Source organism: Archocentrus centrarchus, chromosome 19 (genome assembly GCF_007364275.1).
Source record: "Archocentrus centrarchus isolate MPI-CPG fArcCen1 chromosome 19, fArcCen1, whole genome shotgun sequence".
In the NCBI taxonomy this organism is placed as follows: domain Eukaryota; kingdom Metazoa; phylum Chordata; class Actinopteri; order Cichliformes; family Cichlidae; genus Archocentrus; species Archocentrus centrarchus.
Window position 1 is genome coordinate 22,896,075 of NC_044364.1, and position 24,640 is coordinate 22,920,714.

Consider the following 24,640-nt stretch of genomic DNA (forward strand, 5'->3'; position numbering starts at 1 on the left):
GGGTTGCATATGGGCGACTGTATCAGACAGACTAGACAGAGAAATAGATTCAAAGTTCTCCAAGACAGATATGCACACGAGTTGACATATAGGAGAGGGGGGATAAATTAAAAATGAATTTTCAAAAGACAATTTTTCTCTGAGTAAAATAAAAAAACTCCTCACAGAGTGTAACTGAGGGTAAAATACAAGCATTACAAGGATTAATAAGAGAATTAAGAATAGTAAACAAAAACTGTGGTTTATGGCTGTTATTCAATACAAGATTTGATAAGAACTTAGATTTGGCGGCTTTAACAGCACTCTGATAATTCAGAAGGGTGGTTTTAAAGATATCTAATGAAATTTGCAACTTGTCCTTCTTCCATTTGCGCTCTGCACATCTACAAGAGCGTCTAAGAGACCTTGTAGTGTCATTAATCCATGGCTGTTTTACAGGTGTGGACTGTTTAATCGTAACGGGAGCCACCAGATCTAATAAATCAGTACAAACAGAATTAAAAAGAGATATAAATTTATCTGGACACAGGTTAGAAAAATAATCATAATTATTAAAAACCGAGTCATTAAAAGCAGCCGAAAAAGAATATGAGGTTAAAGTATTGATGTTATGAGTTCGGCGAACAGACGTAGACAATTTAGCTTGAGGGCAAGGTAGAGAAACATTAAATAAAACAGTAAAGTGATCAGAGATGTGAGTATCACAAATCTCGGTCACACACACCTCTAAGCTAACAGACAATACAAGATCCAGCGTATGACCTTTTTCATGCGTTGGGCCCTCAATAAATTGCTTGAGATTAAGAGAATCAGTGAGTTCTAGAAACCCCTTTGCCAGCAACGACTCTGGAAGTCTAATTAGCAAGCATCTAACCAAGCTAGCTCCAAAACAGAAGCAGCTTCAGGTGGTGGTGAACATCAGGATGTAGCTGGATTTGAGTTTGACTCTTCAAAGAGTTCAGTTTGTTTTTGTCCAACATTCGCTGTGTTCTGATGTTATACACCACATGATGCTTGTTTGTTGTAGAGTTTATTGAGTTTTAGAGTTCATGCTTTTCTTTGTTTCTCTCTGTTGATGTTAATGTGTGTCCTTAATATTACACACACTAAGCATGTAATGCTGCTGTCTTGTGAACAGTTGGTTGTTGAATGCAATTTTTTTAAACGGTATCTTTTGTCGAGTTATTATTATACAATAGTCACTCTTGCACCTAACAAAGTATGAAAAACTCAAACTAAAACTAACTAAAAACCACATTAAATAGTTGGACTTCCGGACCTTGGCCTCATGAAATTTTGTGTGACTGGGCCTCTTTAAATTTTATTTGAATATCCCTGGCTTAGAGGATGGGAATTGAACAGACAGAGGCCCACGTAGCTGTTTTCCCAGACCTTAAAGGCTGGGTAAACAGGCCCAGAAAATTTAGTTCTGAAGGTGTGAATGTGACTCAGTTTATCAAATGAAACTCTATAGTAGGATAAAGTGCCTGCAGGCCAATCCAGAAACACCCCCAGTCGGTGGCTGCCTGTAGAAGGAACTGAGTAAAAACTGCTCTCAGAATTATGCTCTGCGTAGAAAGTTGGGTCTGGTTTCCACTTGTGGCCTAAAGACCAGGAAATTCCATTCAAACCAAATATATACGAACTACAACTACTTTTCCTGTTGTATTGTTTGTAGCAAACAGCAGCAGCAGCATCTGCACCATTGTTCATGCTCAACTCCACCTCCCAGTAACAGCACCCAGTCAGAGCCTCTCTGCACAGAACCTGAGGCAAGGCACTAAATCTCTGCGGAAGGTCAGGATGCGGCTGCCTCTCTCCCCAGGTTGCTTTCTTGTTTCCTTCAGACAGAGTGAGGTTGTGGTGTGCTGTATTTGGATCCAGGGTGAGATCACAGGCATCTGATGGAGAGAATGAGCACCTGATCACAATCACAATTTATAATCAGTATCTAACCTTTACATTTAATTACATTGTTACAAAGGTTCAGTGAGGAAGAACAGTTCTTTCATGTTTGTTTGTCATTCTTGGCGGTGCGTGCTATTCTTGCAGCTCTGTTTTCTTTGTCACTTTTGTTTGCTGTCAAATTCATCTCATTCAAAATTTCCATCACGATTCTTGTGATCTCCTTCCATGTATTCTCTGAGCAAATCAGCCCTCACTTTCTGTTCTTTAAATATGTTTTTTCCCTTTCAGGCTGTACAACCCTGCTCATCTACACCTCCACCTCATTCAGCTTGTCAAATGGATAATCTTCATCAAGCATCTGATTACTCTGCCCCTGAGCTGCCACCAGCATCTGCACTCTGGGGGGCCTGTCACTATTTCTTGTCTTCAAGTGTGATTCTGCTTCATGATGCAATTTCTCAGTGAGGTTTAACCAGCAAAAAAATAAATAAATAATACAAAAAATTGCCCATTCACGAATTTTCAAAATAGATTTTGCTTTTGTCTTTTAAATGATCTGTCCTTATTGAAATAATAATGAAAATGTATTATCTTTGGGAGATAAAAATGATATGTTTGATGCACTAAAAGCATTGTTGAATAATTTAGTATGCCTTCCATATTACCTGTACAGATTGACCTTTTCAAAGCTGTTTCATTTTACATGACAGAGGTCAAAGTCTGCTGTTCCTTGTTCTTTCATCAAATTCTATTTTAAGAGTCACTCAAAACTAAAGTGCAACAGATGTGATTGACTATCATTGTAGTCAGTGTGACAGTTGGTGTACATCATGCTGCTGCATCAGCTATCAATGTGTCCTGGTGGAATGGACACCTTCACCTCCACAATGTAAAAAAAAAAAAGTTCTGGAGTTATGTAAGACCCATATTTTTATTGAAATGAGAAACTGAAATGAGATAAAGGGTTAAAGGGTATAAAATGGTAAAGAAATCAACCTTTTCTTAGCAAAAACTACCTAGAGCTCTACATAAACTGGATCGGCTGGGACAGACATGATACTAACAAAGCTGACAATGTAGGTAATCAGCTATAACCTTGTTACTTATTTAGTTAATTTTTTAAAAATCCATTGCTTTATACTCAATATGTACCGATGGGACAGATACAGCAAACAATACAACTTTTATCATCCTTTATGTGAATCAGTGAGTTTAAGAAGCATTTGAATGAATGTGAGCCCAACACTAAATGAACGAGCAGTAATGTTAAAACACATTTTAAATAAAGTAAATAAAGCACTTACACCAGATTAAATCTCTTCTGTCTGTTACTTTTTCCACATGAGAGACTTTAGGCCGTAAGAAATCATTAGTGACTAGGGTGGTGTTCCTGTAGTGGTAGATACTTGCTCCTTTACATTTATCATTTGGAATCACTGCTAAAAGGAATTGAATTCTTCTGTAGTTCTTCAGCACTTTGGCAAGATCATGGATAAGCTTTGCTTTTTCTCTCATTTTGGCTGTCACTTCATCTGAGAAGTACCATTGGTCCTGGGTAGATGGAGTGATATCCTCAGTAACATGAGATTTAGTTTTATCCAAGTAGTCAGACATGTTCTGCAGATATGGGTCAGTGGATTTCAGGGAGGTGAAAACAAAGCAGAGAACTTCCTCTCCTCTTGGATTAAACACCTCTCTGTCCAGCTCAGACTGATCTGAGATGATCTTTGTTCCCTCCATCATGTCTACAAAGTACCTGATGATGGTGACTTCTCTCTCTTCATCTTTGATCCACTTGGTTAATTTCTCCTGACTGAACGGTGACTTGTATCTGTCATTAAAGACTTTCACTAATTCCTGCTCATCTTCCTCACCTGCCCTGATGGACGGAAGTTTTTTGGCCATTTTCTGTTGGAGTGAAGATCTAAAATACAGACAGAGGTCCTGGAATCTGCTCAACTTTTCTTGTATCTGTGGAAAGCTTTTCACCACTCTGTCCTCCAGCAGATCATTGCAACTTATTTCCAGGTTATGGAGCTCCTTCAGAGTATCTTGAGCCTTTCTAACAAGTCCAGCACTGATCTCTGTCATCATCTCAGCAGCTTCTGGATGTAAATTCTTCAGTGGCACCAGTGTGACCTTCAGTGGAACACCATTATCTTTGTGTTCTCCCAGTAGGTTTGGAAGTTGGATGTAGGTCTTCACTGCATCTTCAAATGTTGCAGGGTTGCTTTCAAGAATGAAGTCTCCATAGAATTTGCAGGTGAATTTATCAGTCACAGCTTTTTCTTCATCACTCAGCTTGATGTCAACTTTTCCCTCAATATTAAATGAGGGAATCTTCTTTATCACAGCTTGCATGCTGCCCTGGATGTCCTGAATGCTGTGAGAATCTAACTTCTCACTGTCAAACACAAAGAAAGCATTTGCTCCATAAAGGATTCCTGTGACTACATGTGTTGCCAAACTCGTCACATCTTCTGCTTGTTTAGTTTTTTTGGTTTCATCTGGAGTCAAAGTCAGCTGTTTGAACTTGGTGGTAGCTTTGTACTGAAGCGTAACTCGGCCCTGATGGTGAGATTTCTTATTATTATTCAGATATTTGGCTGATCCTCCAACTTCAATCAGTCCACTCAGGAAACTGGCCTTCAGGGAAGCATTAACATCCAGCAGAGAGGAGTCTTTGTCAGTGAAATCAGTTGCACTGACTTCAAACTCACTGCTGTGTTGATCATTCTCCACTGACTTCTCCTGCAGAGTTTTAGCCTCCCACAGTGTGACACCTTTAAGACATGAGAGCACAAGAGTTTAAAAGGAAAATCAAGTGCTTAGAAATGTTACCAGAACAGTATATGCTTGATTTGGATTTGACTTTGTGCAGTACATTTTATTTACATATAGATAGATAGATAGATAGATAGATAGATAGATAGATAGATAGATAGATAGATAGATAGATAGATAGATAGATAGATAGATAGATAGATAGATAGATAGATAGATAGATAGATAGATAGATAGATAGATAGATAGATAGATAGATAGATAGATAGTGTTTATTTGTCACATGCGCAGTTATACACAGTACAATGCACAGTGAAATGTATTTTGTACCTGCAACCATATATACATACACATATAAATAAGAAGAATAAAAATAAGTAATTCACACTATACACTATATACACTATACACACTTTTACATGGAATTATAGAATATTATAATATTTACATTGGGCAATAATAGTCCAGTTAGGGCTCAGAGTTGGGCAGACGGATGGCTTGTGGGTAACGCCGGCCTGATGGGAGCAGGGAGAAGAGAGAGTGTCCGGGGTGGCTGGGCTGTTTTAGGATCTTCATGGCCCTCAGCCTGCACTGCTTGGTGTAAATGTCCTGCAGGTTGGGGAGGGTGGTTCTGATGGTCCGTTCAGCTGAACGAACCACCCTTTTTAGGGCCATGAAGTCCTGCTTAGTGCAGTTTCCCATCCAGGTGGTGATGCTCCCACGCATGATGCTCTCGATAGTGCAGATGTAAATGTTCCTGAGCACCTTGAGTGGGAGCTTGAAGTCTCTCAGCCGCCTGAGGAGGTAGAGACGTTGTCTGGCCTTCTTCACAGTGATGTTAATGTGATGAGTCCAGGACAGGTCCTGTGAGATGGTCACTCCCAGGTATTTGAAAGTGTCCACTCTTTCCACCTCAGCACCACTGATGACAAGTGGATGGTAGTCCCTCTGCTGCTTCCTGCTGAAGTCCACGATCAGTTCCTTTGTTTTGCTGACGTTGAGCAGGAGGTGGTTCTCCTGGCACCAGTTCTCCAGGCGGGAGACCTCTCTCCTGTAGGCTGTCTCTTCATTGTGGGAGATCAGTCCCACAACAGCAGTGTCATCAGCAAACTTGATGATGACATTGGACTCTGACGTGGCCACGCAGTCATGGGTGTACAGTGAGTACAGCAGAGGGCTGAGCACACAGCCTTGGGGGGATCTGGTGTTGAGGGTGAGGGAGGATGAGGTGAGGTGACCCACTCCTACCACCTGTGGTCTGCTGGTCAGGAAGCTGTGAACCCACCTGCACAGTGATGGGCCCAGGCCCACGTCCAGCAGCTTAGAGACCAGGCTGGAGGGAACTATGGTGTTGAATGCTGAGCTGTAATCTACAAACAGCACTCTCACATAGTTCCCCTTACCGGTGTCTATGTGCGAAAGGGTCTTGTGGAGGAAGAAGGTTATGGCATCATCTGTGGATCTGTCTGGCCGGTATGCGAACTGTAGTGGGTCGAGGGTGGTGGGCAGTGAGGAGGTGATGAATGTCTTGATGAGTCTCTCAAAGCATTTCATCACCACAGAGGTGAGTGCTATGGGCCTGAAAACATTGGGGCTGCTGGGGTGTGGTTTCTTTGGGACAGGGACTATGATGGACTTTTTAAAGCAGGTGAGAATCACACACAGTTCCAGTGGGAGGTTGAATATCACTGTAAACACAGGTGCCAGCTGGTCAGCGCAGGTCTTAAGGATACGTCCACTAATACCGTCTGGTCCAGCCGCTTTCCTGGTGTTTACACTTCTAAACACCCTCCTCATGTCACGCTCCATCACAGTGAGTGTCTCCGCCCCTCCGGCCGGGAGCGCAGCGGGCTGTCGTCTTCCCGACTCAAAGCGCGGAAAGAAGTTGTTGAGTTCATCAGCCAGAGAAGCATCGGCACTCACCGGGGGTGTGTGTGGTGCTTTATAGTCCGTGATGGTGCGTAGTCCCTGCCACAGTCCCCTGGAGTCAGACTGTTGTGTGACGGCTTTCAGTTGTCTAGGGGTGCCAGCCAGGTTTTTACTCAGTTCTAGTTCATAAGCAAAAAGAAAGAGGAAAACAAACCAAATCCACTCCGGGTTATCCCTTAGTTCAGTTCAGTTCAAAACGGATGCAACAAAAGGCAAAGAAAGATCCCACTCCGCAGATCCCGGCCGCAGCGATGTTTAGCCTCTTTCACCGCTCTGCGGACGTTGTATGGTGCAAACTTGTAGTCCTCCATGTTCCCAGAGGCGAGGCCGGAGTTGTAGGTGGCGGTGCGGGACCTCAGAGCGTCGCGGACAGATTTATCCACCCACGGCTTCTGGTTGGGAAAAGTCCTGATGGTCCTCTTAAGTGAAGTGTCATCAACAACTTTCCCAATAAATCCCACAACCGTTTCTGTAAACTCCTCGATGTCTCCGCCCGCGCTGCTGCGAAACATGTCCCAGTCGGTTGAATCCAACGCACCCTGCAGAGCGGCCTCTGTTTGATCAGACCACCGTGTCACTTCTCTCACAGCAGGGGGTTCCTGCCTGAGCCTTTGTTTGTATTTCGGCATGAGAAGCACAGAGGTGTGATCTGACTTCCCAAAGGGCGGAAGAGGCTTTGCTTTGTAGCCCTCTTTTAATGGAGAGTAGCAGTGGTCTAGGGTCCTCTCTCCTCTGGTGGGGCAGTCGATGTGTTGAGTAAACTCCGGTATCACCTTTTTCAAGTTTGCACTGTTAAAGTCCCCGGCTACGATGAGAGCCACATCACGCTGGTTAGCCTGATAGGGGGAAATTGCCTCATGTAGCTCGGATAGTGCAGTGTTTGTGTCCGCCTGAGGTGGAATATAGACGGCGCTGAAGATGACCAAAGTGAACTCGCGGGGCAGGTAGTGGGGGCGGCATTTCAGGGTTAGGAGCTCCAGGTTAGGCGAACATGATTGTTTCACAGGGACGACATTCCTACTGTCACACCAGTTGTTATTAATCATTAGGCGCACACCTCCTCCTCTTGATTTTCCAGACTCACTCGTTCTGTCCATGCGATGAACACTGAAGAACTCCGCCGGCTGTACGGCGTGGTCCGGTATGGGGGAGGTCAGCCATGTCTCCGTGAGACAGATGATGCTGCAGTCCCTTATGTCCCTCTGAAACTGTATCCTGGCCCTGAGTTCATCCAGCTTGTTATCCAGTGACTGGACATTAGCCAACAGGATGCTCGGCAGTGGCGTTTGGTGCGCTCTATGCCTCAGCCTCTCTCTTACGCCGGCTCTTTTCCCTCGGGGCCTTGTCCGTGACCTGGGTGCTCCGCGCCCTCCTTTGTTTGAGCTGGCCCACTGGCGCAGGATCTCCTGGGGCCAAGCCGGGTCGGGAGAAAAAGATGTCAGAATACAGCCAGAGTGCTGTATTCTGATATTAAAAAGAGTCTGTCTGTCATACGTGATATGACACAGAGCAGGCGGAATTATAAAGTCAAGAATTAAAGCTAAACCTAATATATACAAACAAAGCGTAGGAGCAGGTACGATGGCTGCTGACCTCACCGGTGCCATTTTGATTATTATTGATATATACACATCTTTATGTTTCTTAATTAAGATGAATTAGGTTTATATTATGTAGCATTCATAAAGCTTCGGGGAGAAGAATATTGGTGCTATATAACCTTAAAGACCTTCTTTAAGGTTTTGACTCTGAATAATTTTTAGAAGACAAACCCACCATGTTTTGGGGGTTATGGGGTGTCTGGCCTGTTGTTACCTGCCGGTCAGTCCCTGTACAACTGCAGCGAGAGCTTAGTCCACATTGCCGGCAATACGTTGGATTAATTTCTGGTGGGTTTTGGACTCCACCATGAACAGAATTTCTAGGTGTAGCCAAGTAGGGACAGACTTGATGGCCTCAGAATTTCATCTCTGCTTTTTTGTTGATGTTGTGGTCTTGTTGGCTTCATTAGATGGTGGCTTCCTGCTGGCATTGGAGCAGTTCACACTTGAGTGAGAACTAGCGGGTATGAGATTTAGCACCTCCAAGCCTGAGGCCATGGTCCTCATCCAGAAAAGGGTAGAGCTGCCTCAGGTACAGGAGTTTAAGGCCCCGTTTACACGACACCGTTTCCAGTGGAAACTGTGTTGTTTTGATGCATTTCAGCCTTCCATTTACACGTTAGAGTTTCAGAAATGATCTGCGTTTACATGGTGACACTTGAAATGATGAAAACGATGTAGTTCCCATGCCAGGCCACAAGTTGGTGTTTTTTTCTTTGCAAAGCTTGTTTGCGCAAGACACGCATGCCTGGAGGGTCACAGTAGGAAGCGTGGCAAATTGTTTATTACTTACAAAATGGCCAATGTGAGAGGTTTTGTGTGGACTGATGCTGAGGTTGGATCACTGCTCCACACAACGCTGAATAACAAAATGGTAAAAACACAAGAAAAGCACAAGAAGCACTCGTGAATCCATGAGTACTGTTTATCAATTTGCACATGCCTGGGAAACTGTGGCCCTCGCAACCATAGCGCTCATGTGCGAGTCACCTGTTTTCAAATCACCCTGTTTTCAACCATTTACATGACAGCGTAAGTCGGTGCGTTTCTGAAACGCTCCGCTCTGGACCCCGTTTCTGAAAGACATTGTTTTCATTCCATTGTTGTGTAAATGGAAGGGCGAAGTGCATCAAAACGACACCATTGTCGTGTAAACGGGGGGCTGAAATGCATGAAAACAACACCATTTTCATTTTGAAATAGTATCGTGTAAACAGGGCCAAAGAATCTCAAAATCTGGTTCACAAGTTAGGGTTATATATTGGGTCGTATTGGGTGATGACCAAAAGAACAAGATTGCGGATACAAATAGCAGAAATTAGCATTCTCTGAAGGGTGGCTGGACTTGCCCTTAGAAGTAGGGTGAAAAGTGTAGTCAGAGAGGGGCTCAGAGTAGAGCTGCTACTCCTCCAAATCAAAAGGAGACAGTTGAGGTGGTTTGGGCATCTGACTAGGTGAGATGTCTTGGGCATGTCCAATAGGGATGGGCCCCTGGATAGACACAGGAAAGATTATATCTCTCAGCTGGCCTGGAAATGTCTGGGTGCTCCCCTGGACAAACTGGAGGAGGTGACCGGGGAGATGGAAGTCAAGGTTTCTCCACCTAGGTTGAGAGATACCAGCTAGATATAATTGGGCTCACCTCAACGCATGGCCTGGGCTCTGGAACCAGTCTCCTGGAGAGAAGCTGGACGCTGTTCCAGTCTGGAGATGCCCTAGGTGAAAGGTGGCTGGAGTGGGTATTCTTGTATCCCCCTGACTTGCTGCGTGCACGTCGGAGTTTTCACCAGTGGACGAGAGGGTTGGGGGATGGGTCCTGACTGTTGTTTGTGCTTATGTGCCGAATGACAGTTCAGAGTAGCCACCCTTTTTGGAGTCACTGGGCGGGGTGCGAGAGAGTGCTCCATCTGGTGACTCGATAGTCTTGCTGGGAGACTTCAATGCTCACGATGGCAATGGCAGTGAGACCTGGAGGGGCATGACTGGGAGGAACGGCCTGCCCGATCTGACTTCTGTGCAAACTACAGTTTGTCAATAACAAACACCATGTGTGAACATAAGCATGTCCATAACTGCACATGGCACCAGGACACCCTAGGTCGCAGGTCAATGATCGATTTTGAAATTGTATCACTAGATCTCCGGCCGCATGTTCTGGACACTTGAGAGAAGAGTGGAGCGGAGCTGTCAACTGATCACCACCTGGTGGTGAATTGGATCAGATGATGGGGGAAGATGCTGGACAGACCTGGCGCACCTAAATGTATTGTGAGGGTGCGCTGGGAATACCTGGCTGAAGCCCCAGTCCAGGAGATCTTCAACTCCCACCTCCAGCAGAACTTCGACAGCTTTCCGAAGGAAACTGAGGACATTGAGTCCGAATGGACCATGTTCCGCACCTCCATTGTTGAGGCTGCTGCTCAGAGCTGTGGCTACAAGGTGGTTGGTGCCCGTCATGGTGGTAACCCCTGAACGGTGGTTACCACCATGGTGGTCACTGGAGGTGAAGGGAGCCATCAAGCTGAAGAAGGAGTCCTATCGGGATTGGTTAGCCTGTGGGACTCTGGAGGCAGCTGACAAGTATTGGCTGGCCAAGCGGAACGCAGCTAGGGCAGTGGCCGAAGCAAAAACTCGGGTGTGGGAGGAGTTTGAAGCGATTCTGGCAAACCATCAGGTAACTCAGGAGGGGAAAGTGTTGCTCTACTCACACAGTTTATAGTGTGGGTGGGGTGCTGCTGACTTCAACAGAGGTTATAGTTGGACGGTGGAAGGAATATTTCGAGGACCTCCTGAATCCCACTGACACACCTTCTGTAGTGGAAGCAGAGACTGTGACCAGTCTTCTGGAGAGGGGCTGGATGCTGTTCCAGTCTGGAGTTGCCCTAGGTGAAAGGTGGCTGGGGTGGGTATTCCTGTATCCCCCTGACGTGCTGCGTGCACGGGGTGAGGTCACTGAGGTGATTAAACAAATCCTTGGTGGCAGGGCCCCTGGGGTGCACGAGATTCGCCCTGAGTTCCTGAAGGCTCTGGATGTTGAAGGGCTGTCTTGGTTGACACGCCTCTGCAACATCCCGTGGAGATCTGGGGCAGTGCCATTGGATTGGCAGACCTGGGTGGTGGTCCCCATCTTTAAGAAGGGAGACCGGTGGGTATGCTCCAACTTTCGGGGGATCACCCTCCTCACCCTCCCTGGTAAGGTTTATGCCAGGGTGCTGGAAAGGAGGATCCACCCATTAGTCGAACCTCAGATCCAGGAGGAACAATGTGGTTTTCGTCCTGGTTGTGGCACACTGGACCAGCTCTTTATCCTCTCAAGGATATTCGAGTGTGCCTGGGAATTTGCCCAACCAGTCTACATGTGCTTTGTGAACTTGGAGAAGGCAATCAACCATGTCCCTCGGGGTATCCTGTGGGAGTATGGGGTGTCTGGCCCGTTGTTGCGAGCCATTCAGTCTCTGTACAACCGCAGTGAGAGCTTGGTCCGTATAGCCGGTAGTAAGTCGGATTCATTTCCTGTGGGTGTTGGACTCCGTCAGGGCTGCCCTTTGTCACCAATTCTGTTCATAATTTTTATGGACAGAATTTCTAGGCGTAGCCAGGTGGTGGAAGGATTCTTCCTTGGTGCCCTCAGAGTCTCATCGCTGCTCTTTGCAGATGATGCGGTCCTGTTGGCTTCATCGGGGGTGGCCTCCAGCTTGCAGTGGAACGGTTTGCAGCCAAGTGTGAAGCGCCTGGCATGAGAATCAGCACGTCTAAGTCTGAGGCCATGGTCCTCAGCCAGAAAATGGTGGAGTGCCCTCTCCGGCTCAGGGACGAGTTCTTGCCCCAAGTGGAGGAGTTCAAGTATCTCAGGGTCTTGTTCACGAGTGACGGGAGAAGGGAGCAGGAGATTGACAGACGGATCGAGGCTGCTTCTGCAGTGATGCGGATGCTGCACCAGTCTGTCGTGGTGAAGAGGGAGCTTAGTGTAAATGTGAAGCTGTCAATTTACCGGTCAATCTACGTTCCTACCCTCACCTATGGTCACGAGCTTTGGGTAGTGACCGAAAGAATGAGATCGCGAATACAAGCGGCAGAAGTGAGTTTCCTTCGAAGGGTGGCTGGCCTCTCCCTTAGAGATAACGTGAGGAGGGCGGCCATCCGGGAGGGGCTCAGAGTAGAGCCGCTGCTCCTCCACATCGAAAGGAGCCAGTTGAGGTGGCTCGGGCATCTGATTAGGATGCTTCCTGGCCGCCTCTTGGGTGAGGTGTCCCACCGCGAGGAGGCCCCATGGTAGACCCAGGATACGCTGGGGAGATTATATTACTTGGCTGGCCTGGGAACGCCTTGGGGTCCCTCCAAATGAGCTGGACGAGGTGGCTGGGGAGAAGGAAACTGGGGCTTCTCTGCTTAGGCTCCTGCCCCCGTGACCCAGCCCCGGATAAGCGGAAGAGAATGGATGGATGGATGAATGGATTTCAGGTATTTGGTGTCTCTAGTTCTCCATCCATCCAGCCATTCCTCCATTCTCTTACGCTTATCCTGTTCAGGGTCTTGGGGGCTGGCAACCTGTACAGGGCTAACACAGGGAAACAGACAGCCATTCACACCTATGGGCAATTTAGAATCTTGTTTTTCTTCGGGTTTAATATGATGTTAGCCCCCCCCCCCCCCCCCTTGCAGCTATAACAGCTTCAACTCTTCTGGGAAGGCTTTCCACAAGGTTTAGGAGTGTGTTTATGGGAATTTTTGACCATTCTTCCTGAAGTGCATTTGTGAGGTCAGACACTGATATTTGATAGAAGGCCTGGTCTGCAGTCTCTGCAAAGTGTTCTGTCAGGTTCAGGTCAGGACTCTGTGCACGACGGTCTGTTCTTCCACACCAAATCTGCTCATCCATGCCTTTATGGTCCTTGCTGTGTGCACTGGTGTGCAGTCATGTTGGAACAGGAAGGGACCATCCTCAAACTGTTCCCACAAAGTTGGGAGCATGAAATTGTCCAAAATGTCTTGGTATGCTGAAGCATTAAGAGTTCCTTCTGACATTTGCATCTGACGCTTCGCGTTGCACTTGGTGATATAAGAATTGGATGCAACTGCTCAGCCATGGAAACTCATTCCATGAAGTTCTCTATGCACTGTTCTCAAGTTTGGAGGTCTGTAGTGATTGACTATCCAGAAAGTTGGTGACCTCTCTACACTATACGCCTCAGTATCTGCTGACCCTGCTCTGTGATTTTATGTGGCCTACCACTTTGTGGCTGAGTTGCTGTCGTTCCCAATTGCTCCCACTAATACCTCTAACAGCTGACTGTAGAATATTTAGTAGTGAGGAAATTTCATGATTGGACCTGTTGCACAGGTGGCATCCTGTCACAGTACCACACTGGAATTCACTGAGCTCCTGAGAGCAACCCATTTTTTCACAAATGTTGTAGAAGCAGTGTGTATGCATAGGTGCTTGGTTTGTACATCTGTGGCCATGGAAGTGACTGGAACACCTGAATTCAATGATTTGGAGGGGTGAGTGAATACTTTTGGTAATATTGTGTATTTGATGAAGCGATCCGGGGCTTTTGGAAACAGTAAATACATTTTTTTCACAAGTTTATGACTTTTTTTTTTTACCCAAAATAACTAGACACATTAGTAATAAAAATAATAATTAATTGCTACTCTGCTTTATGTTCTCACGTTTAAGTTAAACTATACTCTATAAATTAGGATCAGAATTTTTCCTGCTATTCAGTTCAACAGTTCAGTAAAAACAATACTCTTGATATTTGTAACAAATGCATATTTTTTGTCTACTTGCCCCTGTGCTCTGCAGTTTTTAAGTTGAATTTGAATTCACATAGACAGCTAATGTACAAACCAAATATCCCAGACATTGTGGATCCCTAGAGTGAAAGGAAAATGAAAACTGTGGAGCACAGGGGCAAATAAAGACATATATCAAATAATATTATGAGGGTTCTTGCTGTCCAGAGAACTGACAGCTTGAACAAGTCAAATTGTACCTGGGATAAGTTTATCTCTCCGGGCATCGTAAAGCATCCCTAAGGTGAAAGGCCGACCCAGAGCAGCCACCTCCAGAATATCTGAGGCCATGTCTCCTTCATCCAACCAAATGGGCTTAAAGACAACACAACATTCAATGATTTTCATTCAAACAGACTGGCAAAAAACTGCATCTAAAAGTATTTCTTTACTTCAAATCTGCAAGCTAGAGCAGCGTTTATTCTCATGCTTTCTACTGTCCAGTACTACAATGACAGTATAATATAGTGCAAAAGGATGTCAAAAAATACATTAAAAAGGAATCAGATATATATATAACAAGACTGAATGCAGTTCATAATAGGTTGACAGTGAGAAATGAGAACAGGAGAACACTGAACACAGGTAGATCTGAGTGCAGCTGCAGCCTCTCCCAGTTTAATGAGATAATCTGACATGTTTTTAAGCGCAGTGTCATCACCAAAGAAATTAGTCAAATCCAACATGTTTCAAAGAGTTTCTTACCTTCATGCAGTGAGGAAAAGCAGGAAGTCTGGTGTGACTGTAGATTATATAAAGAAATAAAAATGCTCTGTACTGTTGGCCAGATCTGAATTTCACAAAAAAGAAGAAGAAATAAAAGAAGGAAGCAGCCTACGTCTGTCTACGTCCCCCGAAAGTGAAGCACATAAAACAGGAAAACCAGGGAGTGGTTGATACCGTCGACAAGTCTTTCATGGAGGACTTGTGAAGACTTGTTTTTTTTATGTGTTATGAAATATTTCTTCTATCTGTCCTTGTAGCAATGGAGCTTAATTACTTTGCTTTACTGTATAAAGTCAAATATAAATTATTTTTGCTATTCTGTTTTACAACAACTAACATAAATCATAAATGCAAATCAAATGTCGCAGGCTTGATAACATGAAGAGACTGTGTATAACATGCTACCTTTCACTAACCGACCTGTAAACATGTGAATGGTGGAATGTGGGATTGGTTTTCTGCTCATCATTGTTAATCTGCTGATGACTTCTTGTGTATTTCTTGTGTCTTGACTCGCCTTTTTCATTGTTCGCTCCTTTGTGTAAATTCAACAAACTTATGCAGTCTTTCTAAAATTAGAAACATCCTGTCAGAGTGATGCTGAAACACTACTTAATCCATTTATTACCTCTAGGCTGGACTATTGTAATTCATTATTTGTATAAAACCCCTCAAGCAAGTTCTTATCATCTGCCTGGGGACCCTCTGTCACCTTCACTGGAACACACAAGAGAAAGACTCCACCTTCAGTAAGTATTCAATGTAAAAAGTAGCCATATGCAGATCCGGCTGGCCCACATTGTGAGCTCCAACAGACAGGTGAGGTCACAGAAGAGGTTAGTGTTTGGCAGCCAAGCCGACGCTAGCCCGACTGGGCATAGACACAGTGAGACAGTAACAGGAGTAATTAGTACCAGAGGAGAATGGCAGCTCGCATGTACAAAAGTTCATTCAGCCAAAGAACACAAAACATCAAAACTCCAAAAAGTTTACATCGGCAAGCAGTGGCAGCAAGACATGCCAGTATCCACTCAACAGGAAGTCAATTAAAAGAGTCAGTGATGCTTAGAAAGTCTTTCAAAAAAGTATTAGTGTGGCAACATTAATGTTAAAATCTCCAAGAATTAAAATGCTGCCCAGATAGCAAAAGGCTTTAGGGCGGATCCACCTTCAAGTCAGCTGATCCGCCCCACCCTGTCACTCATTTCTGGCTCTCTGGACAGGACCAGACAGCAGACAGCGGCTCATCAAGCAACGGCTCTGCTACAAGCCCCTCAGCAACCTGCCCCCCCCCCCCCCCCCCCCCCCCCTTTTTTTTTTTTTTTCATTTTCAAAAGTTACCGGTTGCTCTCACGCAGGAAGCAGGGACTGGACGGCAGTGCTGACCTACGGTAAGTACTGTAAACTATTCTGGTAAATATGCTTCATTCATGGTGTTACCTGTTCAATAAAATTATCCTGGTAGAAGATCAGCAGAAGGTGACTGCTTTATTTGTTGTTTTTATACAGAAATGTGAGATTGTGGCAGCGGAGTTTGCTTATAGCACAGCTCTGAGGTTAAAAGTAAAAAAAAAAACCCTCAGGGATTTATTTCAGTGGGGCAGGTGAGGTGATTTGGTTACCTGTCCCAGTAGTTGACGTTACTCCAGGCTGAGCATATGAATGATTTTATTGAGCCTTCTCCTGTAATTTGTTTCTTTCAGATAAATCATTTTTATTAATATTACACCTCTATGCTGTGTTGCAGCCTGCAGCTCGCTGCTTATCTTATTCAGGCCGTCTCATCATGGCACACTGCCTATTTAAGGTAACAGGGTAAAATTCAAATCCAATTTGAACTTTGCTTCAGTGACTCTGTTCAAATTTTACATGAAGAAGGTCTGCGTAACATCTGGAATCTGTCGCAACAGCTACTCGATACAATAGCACCAGTCTTTGTTTTGTTCAGCAGTGGGTCTGTTTTTCTACCTGTAAAATATGAATTTTGAGTTAACTATGCAGGGCTAACACTGTGTTGTGATGTCGCTTCTGATGTCATGTGCACGTGTAGGTGGATGACCATAGAAGAGCCAGAAGGAAAAAGGAGGAGGAGCTTTGATATCAGGTCAGTTGTGAGCAGAGACATATATACATTGAGTGGGTCAGCCCATTGCTGTAATACGTCAGTGATACGTCCGCCATATTGGATGTGGCAGATCTGCCACATACAATAGAAGTAAATAGAAGTAAATGGACTGAACTTCCTAAAGTGCCTTTCCCCAAAGTTCTTTAAGTTAATAACTGCGTCCAAATTCAGAGGCTGCATCCTTCGAAGGCCACATTTGTAGGCCGATTACGTCACAGCGAGGTGATGAAGGCTGTCCAAAATTGAAGGCTCCTCGAAATGCGGTCAATGAATGTGTTCTTTTTTTCCCAGGATTTGAAGGATAGGTCCGCTGTATCCTTTGTGGCCTACCGTATCCCATGATTTATTGAGCAGCAAAACTCAAACACAGCAAAGGTAGGGGAGCGTGGCCAAAAAGTTTGAAATATGACTGCAAGATTGTAGATGTGCAAAACTCAAATATTTCCTCAATTTATCAAGATATCGCTTAATTGCAAAAGTGATCTGATGTTTTCAAAGATGTCCATTCCTGTTGCTTTACCAGTTCGCCTCACCAGCTGTCAGGAGACCGGCCGATTGAGGTTCGCTATACCCGGAGAGAAGACCTGACTCCCAGCACAACCTCTTATTTTATTTTGTAAACTTTGTTCATTTTTTTGTCTTAAAGATTCTTATTAATAATACCTAAATTGGGCACCAGGGTGGCTCAGCGTGTGAGCAGGCAACCATGAATGCCGCTAGGTAGCGTGGCCGGCGCTGGATCGAATCCCAACCATGCTGCTGTTTCTCTCTAGACTTTTCTCCCCTATTTTCCTGTCAAAATCTTCACTGTACTGATTTCAAGTAAAGACCAAAAAATAAATCTTTAAGAAAAAAAATAATCTAAATTGATAAAAAAAAAAATAAAAAAAAAATCACTGAATATAAAAATGCTTTTTTTAAATTCGGAAAACCCCCGCGACCCTGAACAGGATAAGCAGAAGTGAATGGATGGATGGAAATTCAGAAAACATGCAGATGTTATATCTACATGTCAGGATCTGATTATTATATACATTTATCCTCACAGTAACAGCGTTACAACCATTGGTAGCCATAAACACAACATTACAAATGCACACCCTATCAGTACATGTGTGAAAGTGTGAATGAGACTTCATATCAAACTTGACGACAGTGATTTAAGACAAATGTGGAAGAAGAGAGGCAGCTGTAATAGAAGTAAGTGATGTCTATTTTCTGAGGAATGCATTAATGTGTCTGTATTGCTTGTGTGAGACATTTGTGTTCCTTTTTACATGTTTTCTTTCTCCTGCATGTTGTAGTGCTCTTCCTGTGCAGGTGTGTCTCTAAAGGACACTGTACACAAACCAAATCTGACCCTTGCTGCACTTTTCCTGTTTGACATAAACTGGACTGAGTCTCACAACAACAAATATGTTGGTAGGAAATTTGCATCATGTCTGTTTGATCTGGTTTTTTGTTTTTTTGTTTGTTTCAGAACAGTTTGAACTAATTGTTTCTCGTATTTTTAATGAACCAAACTAGATTTCTTTCCTCGGGCAGTTTTGCTGTAGTTCAGCTTCTGCTAGTGTGACGTCATTGTTAGCTTGTAAAGCTTTCAGAGTAGTTTCTCTAACACACTCCTGCTCATCTGTGTGTGCGCTTCACAATGACTGAAGCCCTGCAGCCGTTCCTGATTGCTCATTTTTTCCTGCTGTCACTAATTCTTTGTTTTTGTGCTCCTTGCTGTGAGTGCTGCTCTCTGACTCGGTCTGTGTTGTCGCTCCATTGAACGATCAGCTTGTTTTGTTCCTTGTGCGCTTTATAAAGTTTTATTTCTATAATGATGGTTGTTGCTGTTATAAATATGTGGACACTGTTGTGTGTTTTCAGTGAAGCTCTTTAAAGCTCCTTGGAGCTGCTTTTCATTTGCTGCAAACTGCAACTTTCTGTAGTTCCACTGTTTCCTCAGGAGAGGGCGCCGCTGAGCACAGATCACAGTGTTGCTGCTGGATTTTCTCTCTGGTTTCTCTTTGAAAATAAACTTTATCATGTGGAACTCCAGCGTTGCATATTTCAGTTGACAGAATGCAGCCTGTTGAAATGTTGAGAGGTTTATTGTGATAAGCAGAAGAAAATGAATGAATGGATGGATGGATGTTTAAATGAGAAACAAGCACGAGATTAAAAATGTCTGATGATTAATTTTGTCTAAATTTTATTGATATTAAATGTTAAATGCATACATATATATGATATGATTCCTGTTTTTTTATGTTAAGCTTCAGTCAACAAGTAGCTAATCTACCCATTACTCCACATTCATAAGTTCAAAAAGTCGTTATCAGTGATCAATCAAGTCAAAACTCTATCAATCAGATTATCAATAAAGAGCATCTAAAAATGAAAGGTCAGAATCAGCTGCAACAATCAGAGCACATAAAAATGCTTCAACTGTGACAATAAAATCAATGCTTTCTAATCAATCAGCTGATCAAATTTAATAACAAAGTCAGAATGAAAACATCAGACAAGTGATTTTTACATCCACCTGGATTCAAATCTCACATCAGCTGGAAGAAAATAGCAAAAATAAAAGAAAAGGTCAAATCTCATCAAACCATCAGAAAGAAACAAAGGTTGGATTAAGAAATCCTGAACAAATTAAAGGCTTTGACAAAATGAAACTGCAGGATCAATGAAGGAATAAATGGCAAAGAGAGAGAAAAGTTACTACAAACCAGCCGAGGCTCAAAATCTTTGCTCTGTATCATCTCATCATTACTGCTGCAGACGTGCAAACATGCAGGTGGATGGAAAAACACATTTCTGTCTGTTTCTATAAGGACACATTTATATGAACACAAAAATTCCAAAAAAAATATCTAGCAAAAATAATCTGATTAGATTTGATGGGTGCATCAGTTCCTCTGTTTAGTAAAAATGTTTTAAATGTCATGCACATCGGCTGGATGTCGTATATTCAATAATTAAATGTAACATGATGGAGCTCCACACATCAGTAACACAGCACTGATGTGAAAAGCTGAACTGGATTCACACTGAATCGTGTGGGACCGAGTTTACAAACGGAGGAACATGTAACTGTTTTTAGTCCAAAGCTTGAAGGCAGGAAAAACGGGCTCAGAGAATTTGGTTCTGAAGGTGTGAATGTGGCTTAGTTTATTAAATGAGACTATATAGTAGGACAGAGTGCCTGCAGGCCAATCCAGAAACACCCCCAGTCGGGGGCAGCAGGCAGGAGGAACAGGGTAATTATTGGTCACCCCAACATGCTCTGAATAGAAAGTTGGTTTTGGTTCCCACTTGTGGCCCAAAGACCAAGACATGTTATTCCACCCAAACCCACAAAATCTACCCTCCCCTTTCCTCTCAACTGTTTTGTAGCAAACAGCAGCAGCAGCATCGGTTCCGTTGTTCACGCTCAACTCCACCTCCCAGTAACAGCGTCCAGTCAGAGCCTCTTTGCACAGAACCTGAGGCAAAGTATCAAACCTCTCAGGATGGTCAGGATACAGCTGCTTCTCTCTATGTGTCGCCTTCTGGTTTCCTTCAGACAGAATGAGTTTGTAGTTTGCTGTGTTTGGATCCAGGGTGAGATCACAGGCATCTGATGGAGAGAATGAGACGTGATCATAATTCATAATTCATGATGATCTAGAGCAGGGATCTTCAACTCCAGGCCTCGAGAGCCCTTGCCCTGCAGGTTTTAGATGTGTCTCTGCTTCAACACACCTGAGTCAAATATAGAAGTCATTAGCAGGACTCTGGAGAACCAGACTTCATACTGTGGAGGTAATTCAGCCATTTGATGCAGGTGTGTTGGATCAGGGACACATCAAAAAACCTGCAGGACAGGCTCTTGAGGCCTGGAGTTGAAGAGCCCTGATCTAGAGTCTGTTTTTAATCCATTTCAGATCTCTGTCCTCAAAGCTCAGCTTGTCTTTTTAAACTCTGATCAAATGAAGTGGAACAACTGAAGGGAAGATCTGGATTCTCTCCTACTGCTCATTAAGATCTTTGTACAAACTGCAGTTCTGTCTGAGTTTGATTATGATGATGGATTTTATCTGCATGTTCTTCCACCTTAAAAACTCTGATTCTGTGTATCACAGTGTGCTGCTTTCATCACAGCTCATCACTTTTCTCTGTGTCACCTTTTACTATTCAACATTTTGATGACTTCATGTGCTTTTAAATATTTTTATGCCTTTAAAAGCACATTATTTATTTTCTATGAGATTTTGGCACATCTGGTTGGTTTGTACTCATCAACCCACAGGGAGCAGCATGGATGATGTTTCTGTGTAAATCTGACCTCTGACTTCCAAACTCAGCTGACAGGAAGCATCAGCTGTACCTCTGAATCACACTGAACTTTAGAAACCTGTTCAAACACTGAGCTGCACACAAATGGAAGAAACTGCAAAAATATGAAGCTACATTCACTTTTTTCACATTTCAGATGATTTTTAATGCATCTACAGTCACCCAGCACACATGATTTTATTAGGTATAAAAATTAATGTCTTAATCTTTCATTGGGTAATGTTTTCCTTCTACATGAATCTATTTTGAAAGCAAAACTGACCCTGTGAGCAGTAAAAGTTACGATCAATCAGCTTTTTGAGGGAGAGTAATACATGATTCTTTAAAAAGTACTTACACCACGTCAGAGCTCCTCTGTTTGTTACATTTTCCACATCAATGACATCAGGCCCTGAGTAATCATCCGTGACCAGGACGTTCTTCCTGTAGTGGTAGATACTTCCTCCTTGGTATTTGTCATTTGCAATGGCTGTTATAAAGAAAGATAATTTCCTGTTCTCCTTCACAGCTTTTGCCTTTTTTTTCATTTTGGCTATCACTTCATCTGAGAAGTACCATTGGTCCTGGGTAGATGGAGTGATTTCCTCAGTATCTTGGGATTTAGGTTTATCCAAGTAGTCAGACATGTTCTGCAGATATGGGTCAGTGGATTTCAGGGAGGTGAAAACAAAGCAGAGAACTTCCTCTACTCTTGGATTAAACACCTCTCTGTCCAGCTCAGACTGATCTGAGATGATCTTTGTTCTCTCCATCATGTCTACAAAGTACCTGATGATGGTGATTTCTCTCTCTTCATCTTTGATCCACTTGGTTAATTTCTCCTGACTGAACGGTGACTTGTATCTGTCATTAAAGACTTTCACTAATTCCTGCATATCTTCCTCACCTGCCCTGATGGAGGGAAGTTTTTTGGCCATTGTCTGTTGGAGTGAAGATCTAAAATCCTTGCAGAGCTCCTGGAATCTTTTCAACTTTTCTTGTATCTGTGGAAAGCTTTTCATCACTCTGTCCTCCAGCAGATCGTTGCATTTTATTTCCAGGTTATGGAGCTCCTTCAGAGTATCTTGAGCCTTTCTAACAAGTCCAGCACTGATCTCTGTCATCATCTCAGCAGCTTCTGGATGTAAATTCTTCAGTGGCATCAGTGTGACCTTCAGTGGAACACCATTATCTTTGTGTTCTCCCAGTAGTTTTGGAAGTTGGATGTAGGTCTTCACTGCATCTTCAAATGTTGCAGGGTTGCTTTCAAGAATGAAGTCTCCATAGAATTTGCAGGTGAATTTATCAGTCACAGCTTTTTCTTTAGCACTCAGCTTGATGTCAACTTTCCCATCAACATTAAATGAGGGAATCTTCTCTATCACAGCTTGCATGCTGCCCTGGATGTCCTGAATGCTGCCAGCATCTAACTTCTCACTGTCAAACACAAAGAAAGCATTTGCTCCATAAAGGATTCCTGTGACTACATGTGTTGCCAAATTCTTCACATCTTCTGCTTGTTTAGTGTTCTTGGTTTCATCAGGAGTCAACATCAGCTGTTTGAACTTGGTGGTAGCTTTGTACTGAAGAGTGACTCGGCTCCGATGGTGAGATTTCTTCCTGTAATTCAGATATTTGGCTGATCCTTCAACACTGATCAGGCCACTCAAGAAACTGGCCTTCAGGGAAGCACTGACATCCAGCAGAGAGGACTTTTTGTCAATGGAATCAGTCGCACTGACTTCAGGCTCACTGCTGTGCTGATCATTCTCCACTGACTTTTCCTGCAGAGTTTTAGCCTCCCACAGTGTGAGACCTTTAAGACATGAGAGCCACAAACAGGTTAAAAGGAAAATCAAGTGCTTAGAAATGTTACTAGAACAGTATATTTGATATAAACAGTACGTTTTATTTACGTATGCACATCTGTATGTTTCTTAAATAAGGTGAATTAGGTTTATATTAAATGTAGCATTCATACAGCTTCGGGGAGGTGAATATTGGTGCTATATTAATGTGCAAAGACCTTCTCTTGTAATGCCACTGCTGTGTGGCAGGCAGAAATAGGACCCCAATGCAGGACTTGAAAAACAGGATCAAACTCAAAACAGCTTTTATTGCTGAAGTCTTCTAAACAAAATAACAAACAGAAACGTGTCCGGGCTGCACACCAGCCAGGAATAACTAAAGCTTCCTGCAAGGAATCCACACAATATGAGGGAGAACAAAGAACACAAGGAATACTGAGACAATAAATACAACTCAAGGATATATAAAAATGTAAGAATAATGAGAGAATGGGAAACAGGTGGGAACATGCCTGGGAATAACTAACATAATGACTATAGAGGAAATTAAACCAGACACAAAACACAGAGCAGAACAGCCACCAAAACAAATCAGGAAGAGAGCCACAACTGATTATTGCTGACACAATAAACTGTCATCAAAATTTCTTTGCTCATGATGAAAAAAAAAAAAAAAAAGGAGACATGAATGTTTAAAAATGGTAATAAATACTTTAGTAATCATTAATCATTTCAGATATTTGGTGTCTCTGTTTTTTTAGTTGTCATCATAGGATCATAAAGCCATCCTGGGCTTTGGGAACTGGAATGAGCCATTTTTCATCACAAGTCTATAAAATTTTTTGCACAAAATAATTAGACACATTAATAATAATAATAAAAATTTGTAATAATTAAAAATTTGTGCAAACCAAATGTCCCAGACATCATGGATCCTTACAATGAGAGGACTGTGTGTAAAATGTGCTCTAATTTCTCTCTGAAAATGAGAACTGAGGGGCACAGGGCCAAATAAAGGAAGACATATGCCAGATAATTTTATGTGGGTTTTTGCTGTTCAGACAGCTGACAGCTTGAACAACAAAATCACTTTTTACCTGGGATGAGTTTATCTGTCCGAGCATCATAGAGCATCCCTAAGGTGAAAAGCCGACCCAGAGCAGCCACCTCCAGAATATCTGAGGCCATGTCTGTTACATGAATAAAAAGATCCAAACATGTGAGTTTAAAGATGAAGCGACCATTCAGCTTTCTTTATTTCATCAAACCAGCATCTGTAAGTAGTTTACTATGTCAAACTTGGAAACTTAAGCAGAGATTATGCTGTTATGCACACCACACTGCACAAGATGAGATAAGGACAATAGAACACAAGTACAAAACAATCAATAGCAGCACATCCAGGATGGACACATCCAGGCTACACAAACTGATCAGGTAGGCCGGGTTTGTGGTTGGCATGAAACTATACTGTCTGGTGATGGTGGCAGAAAAGAGGACTATGGACAAACTACTGGACATGGATGATGCCAGTCACCCTCTGTACACTGTCATCAGCAACCAGGGGAGCCTGTTCAGTGACAGACTGCTCCTTCCCAAGTGTAGGAGTAACAGACTGAAAAACTCCTTTATCCCTCATGCCATCAGAC

The 24,640-nt window shown here is 43.3% G+C and overlaps 2 protein-coding genes across 2 annotated transcripts; both read right to left on the bottom strand.

Moving 5' to 3' along the window:
* Nucleotides 1-1,285: 1,285 nt before the first annotated feature.
* Nucleotides 1,286-14,869, bottom strand: LOC115797820 (stonustoxin subunit beta-like). The gene is made up of 4 exons (XM_030754342.1): nucleotides 14,727-14,869; nucleotides 14,222-14,336; nucleotides 3,213-4,691; nucleotides 1,286-1,901 (listed from the first exon to the last, which is right to left on the bottom strand). The coding sequence occupies exons 1-4, from the start codon at nucleotides 14,730-14,732 to the stop codon at nucleotides 1,315-1,317; spliced, it is 2,187 nt and encodes a 728-aa protein (XP_030610202.1). The 5' UTR covers nucleotides 14,733-14,869; the 3' UTR covers nucleotides 1,286-1,314.
* Nucleotides 14,870-19,937: 5,068 nt separating this feature from the next.
* Nucleotides 19,938-24,179, bottom strand: LOC115797823 (neoverrucotoxin subunit beta-like). Its single transcript, XM_030754343.1, has 3 exons — nucleotides 24,089-24,179; nucleotides 21,542-22,999; nucleotides 19,938-20,485 (listed from the first exon to the last, which is right to left on the bottom strand). Exons 1-3 carry the CDS (start codon nucleotides 24,177-24,179, stop codon nucleotides 19,938-19,940), a joined length of 2,097 nt encoding a protein of 698 aa, XP_030610203.1.
* Nucleotides 24,180-24,640: the final 461 nt, after the last annotated feature.